Source organism: Colius striatus, chromosome 1 (assembly GCF_028858725.1).
Source record: "Colius striatus isolate bColStr4 chromosome 1, bColStr4.1.hap1, whole genome shotgun sequence".
Taxonomy (NCBI): Eukaryota; Metazoa; Chordata; class Aves; order Coliiformes; family Coliidae; genus Colius; species Colius striatus.
In genome coordinates this window covers 195,992,676-196,016,770 of record NC_084759.1, presented here as the reverse complement: position 1 = coordinate 196,016,770, position 24,095 = coordinate 195,992,676, and the positions used below count along the sequence as shown (strand labels likewise).

At 36.4% G+C, this 24,095-nt stretch overlaps 1 protein-coding gene across 2 annotated transcripts in view; it reads left to right on the top strand.

Annotated features, from left to right (window-relative positions):
- SEMA3C (semaphorin 3C) overlaps positions 1 to 24,095 on the top strand; it is a 123,747-nt gene that overhangs the window by 69,027 nt on the left and 30,625 nt on the right. For both annotated transcript variants that reach the window (XM_062019704.1, XM_062019696.1), the window contains exons 4-11: positions 1,613 to 1,675; positions 5,615 to 5,734; positions 9,944 to 10,034; positions 13,909 to 14,028; positions 15,623 to 15,765; positions 18,000 to 18,114; positions 20,142 to 20,211; positions 22,861 to 23,005. In XM_062019704.1, coding sequence (XP_061875688.1) covers positions 1,613 to 1,675; positions 5,615 to 5,734; positions 9,944 to 10,034; positions 13,909 to 14,028; positions 15,623 to 15,765; positions 18,000 to 18,114; positions 20,142 to 20,211; positions 22,861 to 23,005 — 867 coding nt within the window. The remainder of the gene's footprint in view (positions 1 to 1,612; positions 1,676 to 5,614; positions 5,735 to 9,943; positions 10,035 to 13,908; positions 14,029 to 15,622; positions 15,766 to 17,999; positions 18,115 to 20,141; positions 20,212 to 22,860; positions 23,006 to 24,095) is intronic.

Below are 24,095 nucleotides of genomic sequence, written 5' to 3'. Positions count from 1 at the left end.
CCTGTTAAGATACTACCTCTAAACAGACATTGCCTTGCCTATCTTTAGATTATCACAGCTACAACACTACCTTAAAATGTACTGTAAAGGTCTTGTTCTACCAAATTCATCTGATCCTTTAATCTATGGGCTTTATTACTGTACCTCAGGAGCACTGAGGGGCTGACTTATCCAGCTTGCAGCAGAGAAGTTAAATGCCTTCCTTAAGAGGCAAGGCTTTTAATGTGTCAGGAGAGAAAGTCCCCAGTGGAGAGTGATTAAGCATGGTTAAATTAGGCTTTGCTCTGAATCACCCTCTGGACATGCTTCTCTACTTGAAATGATTGTTCAGGGAGTCCAGGGAGGCTAACTCTAACTTACACATTTAAATTAAATGCCTCTCCTGTGATGGTGTGAACATGTCCTTCCTCCTCCTAATGGCTCAGAAATCTTCTTCTGAAATGGGACTGCCTTCCCTGATCTGAAATAGCTTGTGTGACCTTTCTGCTAATTCCCATCTCAGCGGTGATCTGACCACCCTTGTCCGGGAGCTGCTAGGCTCCCGCATGGCACACTCCAGCCTTCCCTTAACAGGTCAGTTTTAAGTCTGTGCAGAGTTTGCTCTAGATATGAAGGATGCTATTGCATGAAATACATTTCACAGTGTAAAAGTGTGAGATATTTCAACAGCCTATTTAGGTCTGGAAAAACAAGAATTACAAAAATTGTCAGAAGGCAAAAACATACAAAAGTTTCTGGCAGTGAATGCGATCACATTGTATTAGTCTCAGAGTTAATCTCTTCAATTCCAAATGTTCTTTTGTTTATTTATTTTTATAGCATATTCACTTTTTCAATCTTATGATTCTATGAAAACCCTATGTGCATATGCATACATACCTATAATTCTCAGCATATATATGTATGTGTATATGTATATACAGAGGTCTTTTAATGCTATTATGTTATCTTGAGGCTAAATGTTATCAGACTTTGTCACTATATATCTAGGGAGAGATTTCTAATTGATGTCTTTTCTATATCAAAATTAAAATAAATAATGGAAGAAGCTCAATAACTTCAGAGTTTGAGTATAGATCAGATAAATGTTCAGATGTGTAGATATTTGTCTGAAAACTAACAGTAGTGCAAGGTACCTGGGAAAGAAAATAAGATATCAGCCCAAAACCTTAAGAGTTAAAGCAGGTTTTATTATACCTTTGTTCTTAAAAGCAAAATTTTTTTAGGAGAATCCTCATTTCAGTATTTTAGTCTTTTAGTTTTTAGTCTGAACAATTTCCAGAAATTCGGTGGAAGGAAAAAGTAAAGATGGATAGTGATTTAGACAATGGTGATGAAAATATTTCTTATTTAGAAGAAAGAGGTTTAAATAAATTAACTTCTCTTTAAAATATTTAGTCAAATCAATTGAGATTAGTCAAAGACCTGGGCCTTTATTATGTTTACTTCATGCTAAGATAGAAAGTTGCTTTCATTCATCAGTGAAAATCCTTTTTTGCCTTATAATCAAGGTGTGAAAGATATTAAATATTAATTTATGTGTAAATTAGGCAGTGAAAAATTTTATTATGTAAAGAATATCCTACTTAAAAATATCCTTCTTTCCTTGCAGATATTCTGGCCAGCGTCAGCAAACAAGGTTGAGGAGTGCAAAATGGCTGGCAAAGATCCTACAGTAAGTTATAAGCCATACATATACGCATACACATACACAAATTACTTACTTGGCAATAAAATAAGAGCACCTTGAGTGCAGCCAACAACAAAATAAAAGAAGTGTTTGTTTAGCTTTTTAAATGCTCAGCAGGCCAAATTATAAAGTGAATTTATGAAAAAACAAGCCTTGTAAATAGAATGCACCTTCAGACTTTGACAGAATGAAAAAGATATGCATTGTCTACAGCCTTGTCTCTTCTTCTAGTTACTAGTCAAATTAGGTGAAAGTACTTTTTGAGATATTTCATGGGGATGATGCTGCACAGCCTGCTGAGGAAGCTCCCTCAGCCTGCAGCTGCCAGCTTGCCCTGGGAATGTATGGTACCCACTGTGTGCAGCCTGAAGACCTCAGACTCAGGAATGCCCCAAATAACTCTTTCCATTACTTCCAAAAAACAATACCCAAATAAGTATCTGGAAATATGTATGCTTTACTAGAAATAGCTAAAGATGATCTGTGGAATCATGGGCAACACAGACCATAGAGAGGTTATGTTGAGTCACACTGCAGTTGGTTATTCTCCCATGTAAATTCAGACACCTTCCAAAGGACCTGCTGGTAATTTCCCTATGTGCTCTTTATACACAATGGATAGAAGTGAACTGTTTTGAAAGACTCAGTGAGTGGTACAATACAGCCGATCCTGTCTTAGATAGAGTTGTATGTTAAGATGGTTATCTACCTAAAGTCATTTGAATTTACAGTCTGTATATACCTAGATTTTATTGACAGAAGACAGAAAAAATGAAAAAAAACAAGGCAGAAACTCACATTTTAATCCTCTGTATCTACCTTTTGACTTTTTACCACTTCAACAGCATTAAAGGTCTTTATCCTGATTTTCTTTTTAGCTCTTTAGGTATAGCTGGTTTTCCAACTGATATTTTAGTATTAGAATTCAGAACCCAATCTGAGCTAGAAAATTGCATTTTCTCACTCCTAAAGAAAAAAAACAATGAAATGTTGCTTCTATTTTATTTTGAGGAAAAAGACTATGGACATCAGAAGCCTTCATATTAGATATAAACATCTTTGGAATATACTCCTCAGCATATACCTAGAATCATTAGTGATTAAAGGATGTAAGCATGTGTATATTAAGAGCTTTTATTTTCAGAAACAATAGGATTAATGTAAAAGTCCACCAAGTTTAGTATAAAAACTATTATTTATTTCAAAGATCTCTATATCATGCCTAGTATTTCTATTTTGTTTAGCTACACATTTTCTATTGTTAACTAAGCCTACAGATGACATGCAATTCAATTACAGTAATATTGCAATAATTCACTTGAGCCCATTTGTAAGAAAAATATGTGTGGGCTTTACTTTGAAAATTTACTGCAAATGCTGATGAATGTAAGGAAACCAGAAGTGTTGCTGTAAGTAGTAACTGTAAGAAATGTAGGTGGAGTGTTGCCGTAATTACTGCTTTTCAAAGCTGAGGAGAGTATTCCACTATATTGCTGCAGGGCAAAAGAGTGAGTCTTTTAGACTATGGTTAGTCTTTTAGAATATAGTTAATAACTATATTATGGTTAATATGGCAGCTTATCTGCTTTCCTTTTTGAGAGCTATGATAGTGAAAAACAAATATTTTTCTTATTGAATGTCCTGTGTTTCTGTACATCTGTACATTGTTCTGTATACTGCAGTGTTCAGTAAATTCTACAGCTAGTAGCTTAAGTTATGCTAAATATAAAAATAATTTGTTAATGGTGATTAATGTTTACCCTAGTTACAATGTTAAATGCATCATCAACTTGGGATAGACTGGCTAAGAAATTTTGTTTTCTATGAAACACACAGGTTGATTAGTCTTAATCACGTTTCCAACATATGGTGATGTTCTTCTAGGGAAAAATTAGGAAAAACCTAGATGATACTCTAAATAGAAAGTAGTATGCAAAATATGTGATCTATGGGAAAAAGCCCTGAGATACTACTAAATACTAGAGTCTCCAGAGAAGTTTTAATCTAGGATATTTGGTGGTCAGATTTTGCTAGCTTTTATTCATATTGAAGTACCCAATTGCTGCATTAGTGGACAGATTATTCTAGGTAGAGCCCCTGTTTTTACAACAGTTTAATTATGAGTACTGCTAATATCCTCTAACATAGTTAATTAAGAATGTCAACGTCCATTGACTTCAGCTGATTTTTTTAATCTCATCTGTGTATTGCAGAAGAAAAAGTAAGTTCCAAAATTAGAAGTTTATGTTAAGTTTATTTATATTTGTCCTCAAGAGTTTAAAAGAGAACAAAAAGAGCTACTGAAGAGCATCTGCTACTCCCACTAAAATCAATAGTGTGTCTTGTTGAAAGCTCACTCAAATAATGAGAAGAAAACCCAATGCAAAATCAATGTTTGCAACTTAAAATTTATAGCTTGATTTTAATAGCATTGTTTTGAGTTTCATACCTGATAACAATAGGACAAGCAGAGAATTAATCCAGAAGAATTAGCAGTTTCAAATGAAAAATAAGAAAACGAGGGAGAGAATGAATATGTGATAATGTTGGACCTACCACAGAATAGTGACTATCACAAGGTAAAAGAGAAATAGATGCACTTGAAGCAGCTAGTAAAGGACTTTATGCAATCAGCAAATTCTTCTCCAAGGAGATTCAGGAGGGGGCTCATTAGCCCTATCATTAGACAAACATTAGGGTCTGAATTTGTCATCTTTTGAGGCTTTTTTCAGCACTGAAAATCGTCATCTCTAAGTAGTATGTTCACCAAGCTAGCTTGAATGCTTACATTAGTCTGACATCTATTTCTTTACATTTACTGTGATAAGATGCCATGGTATAGATGTCTCACTTTCAGATATCTATAGTGAGGCGGTTCCCTAGACACTGCTAATGAGTGACTTTTTGTATCAGCTCCAAGAGAAACACAGGTGGTCTGTAAATACAGGTTAGCCACTGCCTTTGCAAACATCTGTCCTAAAGACATCTACCTCTTGTCACCTCAGACCAGAGTGATTTAAAAGCACAAAGTACTCCAGTATCAAGAAAAGGGAAATAAACTGAAGCATTAGTGCTCTTGAACCAGAATCCTATAGAGTGTATTCTGAAATAATAATTTCTTGCTTTGTTGGGTTGTGGACTTGCAGTGCAGTACCCTGATTAATCACTTAGAAAACTGCAAATAGAGTTTGGTGGTTAAACAGTGGAGGTATAGGCAAAAGCTCATGGTCCTCCTGCTGGACAGCATTAAAATAGAAGAATGTTGGCATTAAGCCAGCTTGTGTTGCTTATCTGTAGATCATCAGTGAAGAGGCCTAAAGACTCAGTATGTGTGAGATGATTACTCCAGAAGGCTATCCTTAAAGGGCTGTTCATCTCACCACCCATGAGTTCTTTGTGTATAGTTCACACATTTGGAAAGTGCATGGCATGATACTGAGGCAGGACAGTGAGTGCCACATACCAGTACTGTTCAGGTAGAAATTGTTTCCTAGTCTTGATCCTCAAAGACTTCTGAGTTTTCTCAGCATGTATTCCTTTACCTAGGAGTCTTCTAGAAAAGTTTTCTGCAAACAGCAAGGAAAGAAAACATCCGTTTACATGGATGTAAGAAGGCCCCGCTCCTTCCCATGCAAAGTACAGAGAAGTCTGTGGATGAAAATTAAATTTCTGTGTGTAAATGGCAAAGTTGACACACTCCTCTATAACTCCTCTGTAGTGCCCTATTGATGCCCAGTTCCCAGACTACGCTAAACGGCATGAAAAGAAAACAGAAGACTGCAGCTGTTCAGTTACAGAGACTACCAAATTCAGTAGCTGTTTTCATGATACTAATTAAATTGTAAACCATGTCTATTCCCCAGAGTTCTCAACATCTACTAAGATTTTCCAATGTGAAATTACTGTTTTCTGTGCTCCCTGCAGCATGGCTGTGGAAATTTCGTGCGTGTGATACAGTCGTACAATCGCACACACCTGTACGTCTGTGGCAGCGGCGCCTTCAGCCCTGTTTGTGTGTATGTCAACAGAGGCCGCAGGTCCGAGGTAAGGCTCTTTGCATTTTGTCCTCTGATTTTGTGGTGCATTTTACTAGTGTTACACAAAAGTCAATATTTTTACAATGCAAAAATCAATGATCAAAATAAGTCCTTTCGCCCATGTCCAATTGAAAAAATAAAGCTCCATAGTTTTCTGTCCTGTTAGAAGCAAAGCCATGATCAAAACCCATGCCTCAAATATGATGGTTGTCCAAAATTTCATGGTTATCCCATATACTAGGATACATTTGATCCTACTTTTTATTTGATGTTGCCTGGTGAATTCATTCCTACCATTAGTTTAAAAAACTAACAATAAATGCTTGAAAGAAAATAGCCAGTTAGATAAAAAGTAAGATATGCAGTGCAATTTTTATCATTTCTATCTGTTACTGATCCCTAGGAGAAGCTCTTGAGTGGGGTAACATTTCAGGTATGTAAATGCTTGCTGAACACTAGATGCACAGTACAGGTAACTTTTGCTCTGTTAGTTTTGCCCTTGGTAAATTTTGTCTTCACTGTGAGATCTTCCAAAGTTTAAATCTGGGTTTTCTCTAGATAAATCTCCATTTATTCTATATTCAGTTTCACTATGTATTTCAATATACAACGTAACAGATATTTCATAAAAGTCTTGTGCAAGTTTCCTGAATTAAAATGTAAATATATATGCAAATGTAATAGGTTATAAATCAAGCAACTAGAAGGAAAAAGAAGGGGACTCCACCAAGACCCAGCACCTCAGTAGCATTTGGGTCAGTTTCATGTCTGCAGGCACAGGGGTGTGCAGTATGTTTCCTGTACAGTGTTGAAGCAGATGTGTTGGGAAGGAAAATCAGAGAGTGTTTTGCCATATGAGGGCAGCTTTAAAAGCTGGACTGGCTTCTAGGGAAGATGCTGGGAAATTCATCGCTAATTTCATTGGGAGTGGGATGGGAATTCTGGCCAAGACCAAAGATTATGTAGATGTTGAGAGAGAGGTGATAAATCATTGTTTCTCCAGGTAAGTTTGCATGGGATGATCTTGGTGGCTTTTGGTAGATCCCTACCTGGCTCCAATCTCCTTAACAGAGTAAATAGTTTGAATCACTGCACCTAATGAATTATCTACAAGTAGAACTTCAGAGGCCTAGGTTTAAAAATGTAGTAGGCAAGCAGAACTGAGTAAATAAATCCACCTTTCTGTTTAACAGAGTCTGCATTAACTGATTTTGATGTATTCTGAAACAAAGGTCAGCTTTCCTTGGCAAATTATGTAAAACATGGAAGGTTATCTCATTTGTCTTTATTGAATGAAAAATTTCTTTATCAGGTGAAGTAGTAGCACTGTAGTCCAGAGAGCTTGAAATCCTTAATTTTAGGGGTTTTGTAAATGAGATGGGGGCAGGGGTGAGAAGGGAAGCAAATGACATCTCCAGATGATGCAAGATGTTACATTTCTTAAGTTAAAAATAAAGATATATGTCTTCGAAGTGCAGAATTGGCTTCACTTAGCCTGTCTGTACAGCTACATGCCTATGATCAATTGATTAAATAAACTACTGTTTCAGACGTCTGGAATCTGTCAGACACTCGACTGTAGACATTGCATGCTCAAATTCATTACTGTACAGGCCAACAATAGCATAACAGTTTAAAACCAAGCATTTCCTTCTGAACTCATCGAATATGTCAATGCATGACTAATTAATAGACCAGAATGAGGAATTATGTAGTGGTGATTGGACTAGTGAGAACTCATTTCTGTTTCTGCTTTTATCATTTTACCTTTAATTTAGTAAAGTTTTCCATGCACAGAGGACTGGTTTTGCATATACAAAATGAATATTTTAGAAAGCACATCTGTTTTTTTCTAGAAGCTACAAAGCCTGATACTAAGAGTCATATCCAACAATCATAACAACCGTGGGCTTGTTTTGCTCTTTTGCCTCCAGGATTCCACATAATCTCACTAAAATGGTGGTTTGATTGATGAGGCAGAATGTTACCCTTCCCTGAAACAGAGGTTAAAAAATATTTCATTTTCCTGCTCTGCGCACTTGATGCTTTGGTCTTTGGTAATGACTCTGTTAGTCACCCGAATATATTCTAACGTCAAAGCAAATACAAACAGAAAGAAATGTAATCATTACATGAATTAATTACGGACTAAAAAGTAGTTTAATATATATGAAAATCAAGTGTAATCCTGGAGCTAGTTTAATAGTACAGTAATGGGCATTTTGAATTGGTAAATAGTGGTATAACATAGTAAATACAGATTAACATCAAACTGCTTATTAATCTCAAAGTAAAACAATAAAAAAACCCTCATCCAAGGTCATATTAGAAATTTCATACTTATGTTTTAGCATTGTTTAGAGAGCTCATTACTGAAACAATAGATAAGATCACTGTGATTAAATTAGGCAAATCAGAAGAGGGGGAAATAAAGGTAGGGGATAATGGATATGAAAACTTCCTGCTGTAGTTGAGCTCTTGAGATTGGTGGAGTCACCAATTTGCTGTCATGAAATGGCTGCTCAGAGATGTGGCATCCCCATTCCCCTGAGATTTAAAAAGCATTATAGAGGGTTGCTACCCTTAGTCAAATAACTGATACATTTTCATTTGCATCACATAAGCCTTTCTTTGAAATTTTTGGCAGCTGCCTTTTAGGATTGAAACAGAAGTAGTTTAAGTTTGGTTGTTTTTTTCTTGCAGTTGTGACTTTTGGCCTTTCACTAAAGAATAGACTGTTATGGGAGACTAAGAACAAGTTGGCTGTTTAGTATAAAAAGATATGAGTCAGTGTGCTATGGATTGATGTCTCTACTATTAGTGAGTACAGTTTTTAAGAAATGGACTTAAACCTGAGTCCCTTCTTGCTCAGTATGCTGTGCTCCTTGGTATTGCTGGGAACCAAGAAGTGAAGAGGTGCACTGAGATGGGTGAATTTTCTAAAGATACTGTTTATATTTCAATCTGTAGTCCAGGTTGTTTCTATGTTGCAAAATGTATTTCCTATTTATAAATCACAGTGAATATAAACAAATCCCCATACCTAAATTCCTAACCAGCAAAAAAATTCAAAGAGAGTTTGGGCTACTGCAAAAGATGTTGATAAATCATCTATCACTATGGAATTGGAGCTCTACACATAATCAAAGACATGATATTGAAGAAAACAGGTGTAATGTAGGAGAGTTTTAGAGTTCATAGAATCATAGAATCATTTCAGCTGGAAGAGACCTTTAAGATCAAGTCCAGCCTTTGTCACAGCCCTATCAACTACTAGATCATTTCCCTAAGTGCAACATCCAAACATCTCTTAAACACCTGCAGGGACAGTGACTCCAGCACCTCCCTGAGAAGCCCCTTCCAATGCATGACAACCCTTTCAGTAAAGAAATTCCTCCTTATATCCAGCCTGAACCTCCCCTGGTGCAACTTGAGGCCATTTCCTCTTGTTCTATTGCTTGTTACTAGGGAGAACAAACTGACCTCTGCCTCACTACAGCTTCCTTTCAGGACAGTGATAAGGTCTCTCCTGAGCCCTCTTTTCTCCAGGCTAAACAGCCCCAGATCTCTCAGCCATTCCTCATATAATACGTGCTCCAAATCCTTTCCTTTCCTTGGTAGCTCACCTCTGGATCCTCTCCAGTGTTCTTCTTGTAGAGAGGGGCCCAAAACTGGGCACAATATTTCAGGTACAGCCTCACCAAAGCTAAGTATGGGAGTTATGATAGTCCAGGAAAGAGCAAATTATTTATACTATCACCAAATGACAATTGTCTTCAGTTTTTTTTAATTTAATAAGTGTTATTTTAGTACCTCGATTATAATATCCTAGACTAGTGTAACTATCACCAGGTATTCAGTAAGTAAATGATAAATAACTTCAAAAACACAGAAGTAAGCTCCAAAGACGTTATTGCAGAGGTCAGTCAACCTCTCCAAAGAATAACTGAGCTAGAGGGAAAAATTCCTCGTTTCAATGCCTTGAATTTATAACAAGAGTTTTGAAAATAAATGAAATCTTTGAGTCAATTGTATCAATGTAAAAATTGTCTGAAAAGATGACGAAATTCTGAATGGGAAAGCTGAACTGCTGATAGTACAGCAAAAGTGCCCAGCAGTGCTGAGCATTGTCAATGATGTAAACAGCCAAGCATAAAGATCACTTTACATCTGATGGTTTCTGAAATGAAAAGTGACACACAAATCTATGTTGCAGGAACAAATCTTCAAGATCGACTCCAAGTGTGAATCAGGAAAGGGACGCTGTTCCTTCAACCCTAATGTGAACACGGTGTCTGTTATGATCAGTAAGTAAAGATACTGAAAGTTGCTGAGGTCTAAACCTGTATGATCATGCATGGTGTAGATTGATAGGATGTCTGAAATGAGCTAGCTACAGAATTCAGCCTCAATGGAGCAGTACCTTGTGTCTGGCTGAAGGGCACAAGGGCTGAATCCATCCTTGTTTCAAGGTTTACATGAAGCTAAAAGGGGGTAAAAAAGCAATGCAGAACTAAGCTTTTGAAAGAGAAATAGAAACAGAAAACAAGGTTGTCCTTTTTCCAGCTAACACATTTTTCCCAGGATTAGTCTCAACTTTACATTACCCTGTCTCGCATTTTATGTTTGAACAGTTTTTGACCTTGTTCATCCTAAATAGCACTTGTGTCTCATTTAATTATTTGTAAAATCTCAGAGTAACCAGGGAAAGATAGCCTGAAGACTTTAGTTAGTTTGAGTTTCATTTTTGTTGTCATCTCTGCTGTAGAGCCCACTAGCTATTGGAAGGCTCTTCGTTCTTCAGCTGGCTTTATACCCAACCAGTTTTGCGATTTTCTTCCATTTGAAAGGCCAGAAAGTGATACAACTGACATACCTCAAATATTATTTTGAATTGCTGGCAACTACTCAGTGCTTGTGAGATATACCCAAAGAATTAGCAAAGAATTACTGCAGTGTCTGTTGCACACCTAAATGAAAACCCTAAGGAGGGATATACGTTGTGCAACCTAAGTCATCAGTAAAGGAACTGGATTTCGGATTTTTTTTAACCAGGAGACACATTATATATGCTTAGTTTAACCTGACCTTTCCCATTTGCAGAACATTCAGAGACTTCTAGTGCCAAAGTCTTGATTTTTCATCATATGCCTACTCCTTGCTATATTTTTTGGCTATGAAGGGAACAGCAGTTGCACAGATTTTTCAGGCTTTCTTAGCAAGTAAAGTGCACACAGATACTGTGGATTTCACCCAAGGTTTATAAAGAACAATATGTGATGTTTCTAACATCGAGTTTCCACTGGAATCAATGGCAATGATGTGTTGTTCCAGATATTTCCTTTAAAGTTTGAGTCTCATGGAGCCTAAGGGAAGTGTCATATAGTCTATTCTACACAGTCTATTAAAGATAAAAGTACTTTTTAAAAATTATTTCTCATTGCAAATATATTTAGTACAAAAGACAACTTCATTTGCAGAAGTATGAACTGAACCACCTTTAGAAGACAGGTAAATGCTGTCTGGATACCTCTCTGAACCTTGGCTGCACTTAGCTCAATTTTATCAGTGATCTATGGTCAATGTTTACAGACACTCATGGCCTAAAGACAATGTTTGTTCAAAGTCAGTGATGGATTAATCCACTACTACTCATTGCTGTTCTGGTATTACATAGTGAATCAACTGTCATTGAAAAATGAAGTTACCTTTCCTTATTTCTCCTGCAACATTAAAGTACATTGTTTCTGAATTACTGTATACACAGTAAGATGACTTTTTTCTACAATATATCTATAGCAGCTTTGTTCATTAGTAGACTTTACATTATCTTCCTTGATATCTCAGTTATGTGACTGAAGAGACCTTCCCTTGTGTTTGATTTATCTTCCATGACATAATTCATCTAAAAGTTTAAATTATTCTGCAAAGGTCACATTCTTTTTCAAAAAAGTCTTACAGATTGCATTTCATACTTTCTCCCTGACTACAAAGTCCAATCACTTCAAAAACATAAAGCTTGAATGAATTTACCCTCAATATCCATGCCAGAAAAGGGAAGATTTTTGTAAGTCACAGTTTGAGTTATAATGAGGGGACCAATGACGTGTGCTGGACTCTCCTTTGAGCAACCTTCTGCAGGAGGAATTCCTTCCCCTTACTTCAGAAGATGGGAAATACTGCCGGACCAGCTAATTCTTCCACAACAAAAGAACTAGTTTTAAATATAGATGCAATTTCTTGACAATTTTGGATATTACCAGCCTAAAATACAGCAGGAAAGTTGATTCACCCTTCAGAAGAAACCGATACTATAAATCCAAATTTGAACTCGGTACCATTTGCCATTGTACAAAGATCCTTTGCATCAAAGTGATGAAGAATGTACTTTGAAGAAGCTTGGCATAACTAATGTGCAGGATGCCTGTCTCTTTTTCCACCAGGACTTTGAGATATTTATAAAAGCCGACATACCTCATCAATTCAGTAATTCTCGCCAGTAACAAAGAGAGGTACTGTGAACTGATTGTTCTGTGCAGACCAAGGGCTGTGCAGAATTTAAGAATTTTACCAAAAGGAAGTAGAGTTGACAGATATCATCTGATATGTGATTAGCAAGCAGACACTAGGAATGCTTAAGACATAACTAATAACATTGATATGTAATAGGATTAAAATTACATGGTGTAGTACTACTGTTACAGTATGTGCATATGTTTATATGCATAGTACTGTACATAACACTTACTGAAAACCATAAGCCATTTGAAAACCATAAGATCTCTTTCAGGCAGTTTCTTTCATAATAAGAGTAAAGCTCTCATGGATTGAGGCAATGAGGCAAATATACAAAATCAGTTGTAAATCAGTTTAGATCTAACATCTCTCTGTCGATGCATTCTCAGGAAGGAAGTGCTCCACAAACATGTCGCGAATGTGTTGTTTAAATTCCCTGTGTATGAATCTTGTCATCACTGGGAGAGATGAGAGCAGAAAGAGCGGCTGCTGGTTGCTCTGCAGGGGTTCAATTCAGGCTCTAACCAGCACCAGGAGAGCACAGCCTCCAGAGCTTTATTTCTCTCATGAGCCAATAGTCTTCCATATTGATGTACGCGCATACACATGCACGCACACACACAGAGCATAAAAATAACCTCGAGCACTTCTGAACCTGAGACTCTTGCCAGCTTGACCACACTCTCTGGGTAGTCCAGGAATTCAGACAAAAACATCAATCAAAGGATCCAGCTGTACTGGAATGTATTCAGCCACCACTCCCACTCTGAGAGTTAGAGTTTATTTTAGCTACTGTTTTCTACTCTGGGGTTTCATTGTCATTAGTCAGTGGAAATTGCTTGGTTATTCATGGAGTAGAAAATAATAGTATGTGTAATTATAATTATATATATGTATATTTATGCACACACACAGACTCACACACACACAGATGTATATGCTGAGTGATGGACTGAATTTTCAGCCCTGCAGTGGGAGCAGAAGTTCATAGTTCTGTTAATGTAAAAGTCGCATGGCTAATTCTGTTCAAGCATAATGACTCTATACATAGAATCAAGTACATAAAAGGGGACAATTGTTGCTCCATATTACTCTGCTGAAAGTTCAATAATATGATTGTCTGGCCTCTGCAATACTGAAGTCAGCTTGAAGCTGCCTGGGGCAGCTTTGACAATACTGTTGGTAAAAATTGGCACTGATCCATCGACTGCAGTACATTTTATGCCAATTGACACCAGCAATAAATTCAGTCCAGTCATTGTCTACTCTCATAACAAAAAAAGATTTTTGAAGTATGTACTTTAAAAATTGAATGTAATCCTTTTTGATAACTCTAGCCTGGTTTTCCAGTGATCCTTAGCAGTGAAAGTTGAGCAACTAAACTTCATATCAAAGAGTTCACCGCCTATGTAGTTCTGCTACTGCGTTTGCTTATGCAGTTCCTTAAAGTCTTTAAGAAAGATCTGATGATTCTGGTGCATTCTAGATTATGTCTTTGTAAATCAGAGGGAAAACCCATTCCCATGACCTAGTATTTATCTTTATAGACTCCCGTGTAAATAAAGAGCTGAAGACTTTAAACTAAAAACAGATCAGTAAACCTGTATTTCCCAAAAGCTGTAACAATGCATGTGATTTCCCCCCCCCCATTTCAATTCTTTGCAGATGAAGAGCTTTTCTCAGGAATGTACATTGATTTTATGGGGACGGATGCGGCCATTTTTCGTAGTCTGACCAGGAGGAATGCCGTGCGAACTGACCAGCACAACTCCAAGTGGCTGAGTGGTGAGATGACTTAGTTTTACCACAGAGTCTTTCTTAAAAATTCTGCTTTGTTTTGTCTAAAATAAAGAGCATATCTTCTAAAGATGTTTTCTCTGAATTTAATATATGAAGTTGAACCAGGAAGAAATGTATGTGAATACATATTGTAGCCAAAACATAGATATAAGGGGCTCACTGCATGAGACAACCTCTTAGGCCAACCCACCTGATGGGTTTTTTTTGCATTAAGACTGAGCTAAGCTATTCAAGGGAAAGTGTACAAAAATCTTTCAAATGACTGATGCATCTCTGTACAGAGGACTCACCACCACTTGCATTCGAAATGCATGCAAAAGAGAGTCCTATTATCAGAGAAGTCAGTAAGAATTATTGCTATTTATTTCAGATGTAATAAATTGATTATCAAATAGGAAACAGTAGGAAAACTAAGTTCAGCATGTAAACACTCAATTCTTGGCTTCACTGAAATCTATGTGAAAATTCTCCCTGACTCATAATAAAAGGATTCCTTCCAATTAAACTAATTTGAATTTCTATCTCTGAGCAGAGTTAGATGTCAAAGGTTATACAGCAGCTAACATAAAGGTTACAATTTTGAAAAGACTTCAGATGTATTGAAATAAAGTTACTCTGGTTTTGTCTTTACTATATTTTTAGGGTGACTCTTGTTATTCCTGTGTGGCTGTGACTGCAGTGAAACCACAGAATTGCAATCAGAATAGGAAACTATATTTCCTTTCCAAATTTTTCTTTTGTTTGCTATACATTCTTAAACTTTCCTGCACACTCTGAAATGGGCACTCTAAATGGCATTAGGGAAAAAGAACCTTTAAAATGCTTAATCATCCTTTGTATCCCATTCTTTCAATTTGAATTGTATTTAATTTGTACTGGATTTCAAACGATCAAGCAATCTTACATAGTCATTGAAAAGAAACAAGTTTCATGCAAGAGGAGGTTCTGATTCTCCCTTCAAAGGAGGAGATCTTCTAAGGACTTGTCCACTGTCCGTTTTATGCTTGCTGATAAGGTTATAAATTATTTTGCTGTCTCAGTGGTGTCTCCTTTGCAATGTTTTACATGTACACTTGGTTATATTTAGCAACCTCTGATATTAATCCAAACACTATTCAAGCATTGGTATACCCTGCTTTCCTTTTCTGCACTCCACAAGTTATTCTCCTCTCTTATTTATGTACCTTATTTTTTTTTCCCTAATGATTCTTTTAACAGCTTACTTTTATGTTTTGCCTCAATGAGTCTTTCCTTAAGTGCTCCTATTAACACATTGATTCTTCTCACTTCTTCCAAGTCTCTGAATCTCTGCAGTAATCTAATTCTACCACTTCTGCATTTGAGTCACTTTTCTGAAAATCTGATGTGGAATATAATGCAAGGATGCAGAAACTTAAGACTGCCAGGTGGTATCTGGTATATACAGACATGAGGCTAGAGCATATGGCTTAACCTGCCATAGCAGTTATATGCATTTTATAGCATTTCCTTGAATCACACGCTAACTTTTAAATCATTAATTACTGATACTGGTATATCTTTTGATTTCATTTTTATTTGGTATACTGTTTCATTTCAGAGCCTATTTTTGTGGATGCTCATGTTATCCCAGATGGCACTGACCCCAATGATGCCAAAATCTACTTCTTCTTCAAAGAAAGACTTACAGACAACAGCGGCAGCACAAAGCAAATTCATTCAATGATTGCAAGAATATGCCCAGTAAGAACTATTTTGTTTGCCAGATTGTTGGGACAAGCTGCTAGTGTGACATAATAAGCTAAAAAATCAAATTATTAAAAAGCCTTTGATTTCTATTTGAAAAAAAATATCCTGTTTCTACTTCTACATTAATAATTAAGAAAAGCTATTACTGAACACACAGCTAGGGTCTGAACACCTTAGGTTTATCTGGTAATACCTATGTATATTTATCTGACTGAGTCAGATTAGTTACTAGTATTGAATTTCCAAACTTGCTGTCTTTTGCACAAATAAGGTACCTTCTTTGCTTAGAAGAACTGAACTGTGAGACAGTTGTCTTACACACACACACACACACACACACAAACACACTCAAATCACAAATATCAGAGCGAAGCTTTTAAATGGGTTGATTTAACTTTCAAATATTGTTTTCATTTTTGCAATATCCATTCTGAGTTCTTGCATTGACGTGAGAGCCTAACTTTAAAAACATGCACAGGAAAATTAAATTCAGAAGTTATGGATACTCATGTGCAGTAATTAATTTACTGTCACAGTGTTCCTTATTGTCTCTATTTCCTTTTTCATATTTATAATCAGCTGTAGATGAAAAATGATTGAAGCAGCTATTAGTGTCTCTGGTGGATTTTTTTTAATGAGAATAATTATAAATGCACAATTAATTCTAGCATTTTTATTCCTTTTTTTTTTTTTTTTGGGAAGGCTCGGGAAGATAATTGTGAATGTTTGTGTGTTCCTTGTCTTTAATCTTGGATTTGTTTAGAATTTGGGGATTTGTGATGTTGTTGTGCATGACTGTGAGGGCATGTTTGGAACTGTCTTCTCCAGCAATATGATGAGGCATGTGATGTTTTTTGTATTTTCCTTTTGCTATATTTTTGTGTGGATGCCTAGCGGCCTTTTTGAGTATTTTTGCAATGACATTTCACACAATTACAGCTTTATTTGTTACTGTTACTGTTGTAATGAAGCCCAGATGATTTCTGAAAGACCTCAGCCTGTTTAGGCCTACGCTGAAGTCAGCAGCAGAGTCACAAAGCATATAAATAAAGAAAATAAATCTGATCTCATCATATTTGTATATTTGTATACCATTATATTAATATATGAACACCTTTGAGCCTGGCCAAATATATTACTACAATGGTACCAAGAACGAACACCTCACAAGACCCCTTATGGGTCACCCAAAAATGATGTTCCAGCTCCAGGAACATCAGCAAGAGCATGTACAGCACTTAATCGAAATCACATTTGCTCAGCTTTTGTACTTCTTTTTTTCCTTTCCTTGGGTGACACTGTTCTGTACAGTTTGGAAGATCTTGCTCTTATCTGAGGTGTTCAGCAGGAGAGTGAGGCGGGAGATATCTCCTCTGTTCTGCACCTTTGGTTTAGCAGTTGACGGTTTTCACCTTGCACCGGAGAGACAAGCTGTGACCAAGCCAGCTCTGGACCAAGCTAACAAGACTTAAAATAGCCCAAAACTAGCTTGACTCATGCTAGCCATCATCTCTGAATTTAGTTCAGAGCATCCACCTCATGGGCCAACATAGCTTACTAGGTCAGATGCAGTTACATTGCTGTCAGGACTAAAAGAAAAATCCCTCCTTTGGACTATGAGACCTTTTAGAGATAGCATGGACTTCAGGCTAGGTGACAGTGAGAGATGCAGGCCTCCACAGTCCTTTGGAGTCTTATCCTGCTGCTGCACAAAATCTACTGCCCAAACTTCCCAAGCCTGCTTGCTCAGCACAGAAAGTCTGTGAAAGTCTCAGAAAACTAGTTTTTGTTTTGCCTGTGTCTAGGTAATGGCCACACACTGTGGAACACAGGAAGTTCCACTTGAACATGAGGAAAATCTTCTTTCCTGTGAGGGTGAGGGAGCCCTAGGACAGGCTACCCAGGGAGATTGTGGAGTCTCCTTCTCTGGAGGTTTCCAAACCTGCCTGACGTGACCTGAGCACAGCGACGCTGCTTTGGCAGGGGGTTGAACTGGATGGTCTGTAGAGGTTTCTTCCAGCCCCCACCATTCTGTGATTCTGTGATTTTGTAAGTCTGTGTAGCATTTAGATGAGGGAATTTGGTTTAGACCTATGTATTTTTTATGTTGAATTTACCATCATGATTGTGTAGCTAATGGGTTAAATTAACACAAGGAAAATGTGGGAAAGCCTATTAAAATGTTAGCTGTATTGTATTTTTTTTCTGAAAATACTGTTCCCTTTCAGAATGACACAGGTGGTCAACGTAGTCTTGTGAACAAGTGGACAACGTTCTTGAAAGCAAGACTTGTGTGCTCAGTAATGGATGAAGATGGAACAGAAACGTACTTTGATGAATTAGGTATGGAAAAAAAATGCCTGAAAAGTTACATCTTATGTGCATATTTAATTATTGATGTTCATACAACTCCTTAGTCATGATGTTGACAGTGAAATCTTGGCTCTTTAGAAATCCATGATGAAATTCCTCGTGTAGTTTTATGACAGGAAATTAAAAAATTCTTTATAAATCTCTGTGAGTAATTATCATTATCTTTGAAATAAAGGTAATTAATTTTGACTATGTAAAGGAATTATATATGTAAATAATTTTTAGAAGGTAACATGTAAACAAAGTCTATTGTTATCTTGCTCCTTGTTAAGGTTATGCTAGCCGGTTTTTAACATCTCTTTGAAACTGTTTCTTATACTACCGTGTAACACACAGCTTTTCTGCAATACAATTTTTCTATTTTAATCACTGAGTAGAGGCCTCAGTTTGATAGTTCAAGATAATCCTAATCAATCCAATTACTGGCACCAGCAATAATACTAAGAAGAGATACCGTTTCTCAGTACTCATTCAGGTACTTAGGTTTTCAGTTCAACATGTGGAATGTTGTAAATATTCAGTAAATAGTCTATACAACAGTCAAAAGAGGTTTGTTTTTGTTAGGAATTAATAGATTCATGTCTTGATACTTATATGCCAAACAACATTATCAGAAAGTTTCAACTTCTGTATTGTCCACAGCTGTAATGTACAAAGTCATAGTTCTAAATTCAGGTATTGAAAGATTTGGTATGTATATTAATATAAATGTAAATGTAAATATAAGTATTATAAATAGCTAATGGGTCTCACGCTGGGTCTGCATCTGAGTCTGACCTGCTCCTCATTGTAATCCTTTTTTTTTCTGGATTGAAGTCTTTTTGACTTGATATCTTTATGACTACTTGGTGTACTTGCTTTGGTTTGAAGTTTCAATGAAACCTGGTGGGCCTAGCAGCAGATCCTAACTTGCTGTAACTCAGAATGTGCAAGATTCTTGTAGGACTGACTTTCAGAAATTCCCAGTGCCTCTTAGCACTACCACAGCAACTTGTCTTTCAGAGCTGTGATTTACCATCCTACTCCGCTTCAACAGTAGGATGACTGCTTTTAGTTTTCTATATGACAAAATGTAGGTCTGCTACAGTATAGCAGCCAATGTTCTCAACCTGGGCTCCCAACATAATCCTCTAGCAAAGAGGAAGAATACAACCACAGATGGAGATGCAGAAGACTGAGAGAGACCAAGCACATGCTTCTGTTTTCATGTATAATGCAGAAGAGTGTAACACTTCCAGTTCTGCACAGTGAAGTCTTTTGCTAAATTTCAAAGAATATTTTAAAAATTCAGAGTTAAATGACAGAACCATATACATTAATGGAAAGTTGCAGAACATATCCTGTGAGAAAAAGCTCAAACAGTTCCCTTTTTTTTGTATGCTGTAAAATAAATTTAAGAGGTAGTTGGATTGTAGTTATTAAAAGCTTTGTAAGGAGAAACTGTCAGAGATTAAAGTATTTTTCACTGAAATGTAAGAAAACAACAACAGATTAGAGGTAACAGGTGGCAAATTCAGTTCAGTGGGTAGGTATAGTTTTGCATAGTGTAGTCAATAGATCCCTTACACAACAGGAGCCAAGACGTTTCCGTCTCTCAGTGTCTTGACTGCAAAGCTGTGCGTTGTTCATACCATGCTGAAAATGAGCTAGTACCTAGAGAGCATATTGGATGATAAAACACCTAATTGTCCTGCTTTGGATTACATGCGTCTATGGGAACTCTTTGTCTTTGACCTGCTGCAACCTAAATGTTTGCCTACTGTTAAACAATCTGCTGAAACAAGATCCAGTAGAGACAAATGTGCAACATGGATCCTGAACATATTTAAAATCTTTGCCTTCTGTCTTCGTAAGGCTAGATGGCCAAATCTGTTTCTGAATGTTCAGATGCTAGATTTATGCATATGATCCATTAGTGTGATAAGCCTTTTTTAAAACTGGAAATTGAAGGTTCTATTAGCATTCAAAATATTTTTTTTCTTTTTCTTTTCTTCCAGAGGATGTGTTTCTTTTAGAGACTGATAATCCCAGAACAACACTTGTGTATGGAATTTTTACAACATCAAGGTAAATGGCAAGATTTAAAAAAAAAAAAAAAGCCTCTCTGAACTGCCCAGTTTCCTATATGAAAACTGCAAGTGATGATTTGTGGTCCAGTCTGTTCTGTCCAGTTTTATATGTCTGCTAAGGCCATCGTTTGCACACAAGAGTAACAGTCTCAGTATCATTCCTGTTGGTTAAAGCTGTGCTGCTTGGAGCAAGCTGCTCTCTGACATACTGTCAGCTGGCACTGGGAAAACATTTCCATGGAGAGATACTTGTTACCGTTCAGCAGCAGAAAGTTAAATGACTTTAACACAGTGAACTCATGAGGCATCTGAGGGCACTTAACACCTCCTGACAGACATCCAGCTGCCTGAAGGATCAAACCAGGAATTCTTACATGATTTCATACAAATCATTTCCAGTCTTTCAGCTGGCAGATGATTGCACAGATGGAAAATAACCCATGTTCGCTTCAGTTGGCTACGAAAAGACAAGTTTATTTAGCGTTTGATCACCTCCTTAAGCTCCCTGCTATTAGTCAGTAGTCTTCACTGTCCAGAATAGAAAGCATTCTGTGACCTTCCAAGGGCAGTAGAAGTACTAGATATGACTTACTACGCTAAAACTCTCCACAAAGGTAGACTAACAGGTGGACCACGGATGCTGCCATCTCTGTCATTTTTTTCCACTTTTTTCTTGCACTCACCACAAAGTGGTAGTGTACAGAGTAGAAATAGTCACAGTTAGTGATATACTGTCCTGTATTATCAAGCTGTTATTGCCTTCAAAGAGATTTTCTGCTTTTTAAAACATTTCATTACATTTATTTGATAAAAATATCAAATTACTTAACATACTACTATTCATTCCTTTAGTGGCAATTTCTAGTAAAAAAAAATCTTTACATGTAAATATTTTCTCCTGATATGCTTTTCTGTCGTCTTTACTCAAATATGTGAATTAGCCAGGAAAATATGATTTTATTATATTCAATAGGGAAAAAAAGAATCCCACAACTTGTAAACATCTGATGCTGCCTACATTTTATGATTCCTACTTCACAAAAAGAGAAAATGCTGAGGTTATGTTTAGCAGTGAAACCACACTTATGATTAGGCTGTGGATGCAACATGCCTCAACTGGAAACACTTTTACCTAATTCTCCTGGTATTCCTGCAGTTGAAATGAGGTTTGAATCACAGGACCATATAAGGTGACAACAAAGAGAGAACTTCACTTTTTTCCTTTCTCTCAAGCTATTTTCTCTTTTTATTAAAGTTTGTAAAGTTTGTAATCTCCTGAATTTCAGTTATCATGAACCACATCGTCCATCCTTGCTTTCTCTTTGTTCAACTATAGATTAAATGTGTCACTTAATTAAGTACAGCGATCACAAGGATTTTTACTTCTTAACAATTCCCTTATCTTCACCTCTGTAGATATCTAACTCATAACAGTAGCAACATCCCAGGTAAATATCCCAGTAAATAATAACTGTTAGTATTTTTATCTAAACCATACAGAGTGAAACCAAGTAATATGGAAACAAATAATTTCAGTGGTATAATCTGCTGTAAATCTAACATAAAACATCTGGAAAGACTAAATACATTTCATAAAATCTATTAATAACTACTAAAATTTCCATAAATACCATAATCCATCTAAAAGGTTCCTTCTACTAGTCTATCTACAGCTGAGAGCAATTTGGATTGCACTTTCCTTGTTTAGACACTATGTGTAATGTTTTCCTTTTTTTTCTGGTGGTTTTTTTCTTCTTCTTCAGTTGAAACTAGAGTTGTATTATCAGGCAGGTTTTAGACTGTCTGGAGTTTCCATTTGGTTAAGATAATTATCTCAAAACTTACATGCAATGAGAGAAAAAAAGGAGTTAATTCACTGCAGGCAGCCTTAGCATCACTCTGGAAATTATTGCCCTAGTGCCCTTCGTCATCACTGGGTAATTTAGGCTGTTCAGCACTTGTGCTGTCTGAGACCATTGCTGAACCCAGAGCTGTAGAAAAACCCACGCCCTCATTGTAGGTGACTCCCCATGTTCTCCTCAAGAAGAATCAAACTTTACTTTCTTAAAGGAGTCTTTGTAAGACCAATTTTGTGGGTAGATTCGAGAACTATATAGCAATAATTCCTTTAAAGCCCCAACCTGCCCCCATTTCGTAATTGTACTGAATGTTTTGATTAATATTCTAGCTGTGTATTTTAAGAGGCTTATGGAGATCTTGTGGTTAATATACTGGTAGGGAGTTCTGGAAACCAGTGCCGAGCTTAGCTTGGCAGGACAAAGTTTATAACACTCTTGTCTCACTGAAGTCAGCAATATTTTTGCCATTGATTTAACTGGGGTCAGATTATATTTATTTTAAATTGAACATTGGAAAATTTTCTTATTCCACCAGTAGATCATTGTCTTCCTTCCTCTTTTTTTCAGTTCACTGTTCAAAAAAGTGCTAGGTCTCAAGGAGTAATGGTGTATATTGAGAAGCTAGTTTACTTGATTTAAAATTTATTAAATCCATGCTGTAGAAGCATTAAATTGTGTTAAATATGTTATTTTAGAGGTAACTTTTCTCATTGGACTATACAACATGATGGAGAAGCTATACAGAATTTAGTAGATTGCAATACTAATCTCTTACTACTGTCTTCTAGCTCCATATTTAAAGGCTCAGCAGTGTGTGTGTACCATCTCTCTGACATCCAGACTGTGTTCAATGGGCCATTTGCGCACAAGGAGGGCCCAAACCACCAGCTGATTCCATATCAGGGCAGAATTCCATACCCACGACCTGGCACTGTAAGTACAAAGCTGTTTATGTAGGCTTGCCAATTACTTGTCTTTGTTTAATACATAAATAAATATTATTTATTCCAGGAAAATGGACTGTATGTGACTGTGACAGTTATAGTTCAGAACAATTTTATTTGCTTCTCAGCTTGCCATACAAATCACGTAGTAGCTGGAAGTCTTTTAGAAAGAATAAAAAGTCATGAAAAATGTTAATCATTCTTGCTCTTTCTGATGAAAAGGTGATGAGAATTATTTCATTAGATGACAATCATCTTGTTTACATTTTGTATGTATGTTTGAGCAAAAGATAGCTAAATAAATAAGCATACAAAGACAGCACCATGAGTGTGCTCTACAGTCTCAATCCAGAATTCCTCGGTTTGTATGAATTTTCCATAGTTCTCTAAAGTTTTGCAGCTCTACTGGGATGCTTGGGAGATTTAGTAAGAGAAGAAGGCTTCTGTGATTTGTCATTTGACTAGATCTAGTACCCTGCCAGGTACTGATTCTTAGAACAGAGACCTAGAAATAGGTGAATTTTCATGCAGCCTCTTGATAGTTGTCATCCTTGTTAAGAATGCTCTTTGTATGCCTTGAAATTTTTTCAGGACTTTCTTTCACTGTACCAGAAGTACTAATAATCAAAGGGTAGTAATAATAAATATACTAGGGGTAGTAATAATAAATTCTGTACACCATTAGAACTAGCTCTTTTCCCAAGTTTTACAAAAATGTCTCATGAAAAACTTCAAAAATTTCTTATTCTTTCCAATTTTATGGTCTATAAAAATTGCTGTTGATACATGTGTGATTTTATTTATTTTCTTATTTGCACTATTCTTAATTCAGTTTTAGCAGAACTATGAAGTTTAGTATTTCCAGCTTTAATGAAGAATGTATCAACTTTCTCTGGAATCTTTAAATCAATTTATACTAAATGATCTATGCTATTGCGGACTTTGGTTGACTCCTATGAAGTCTTCAATTTCTTAATTTACTAAATATTTATTTCAGAATTTTCTAAGTATGCACAGAATTATAAATCTTCTGTTAAGTAGCTAGAATTCCTTTAATGTGAACGTTTTGTTGCTTTTCC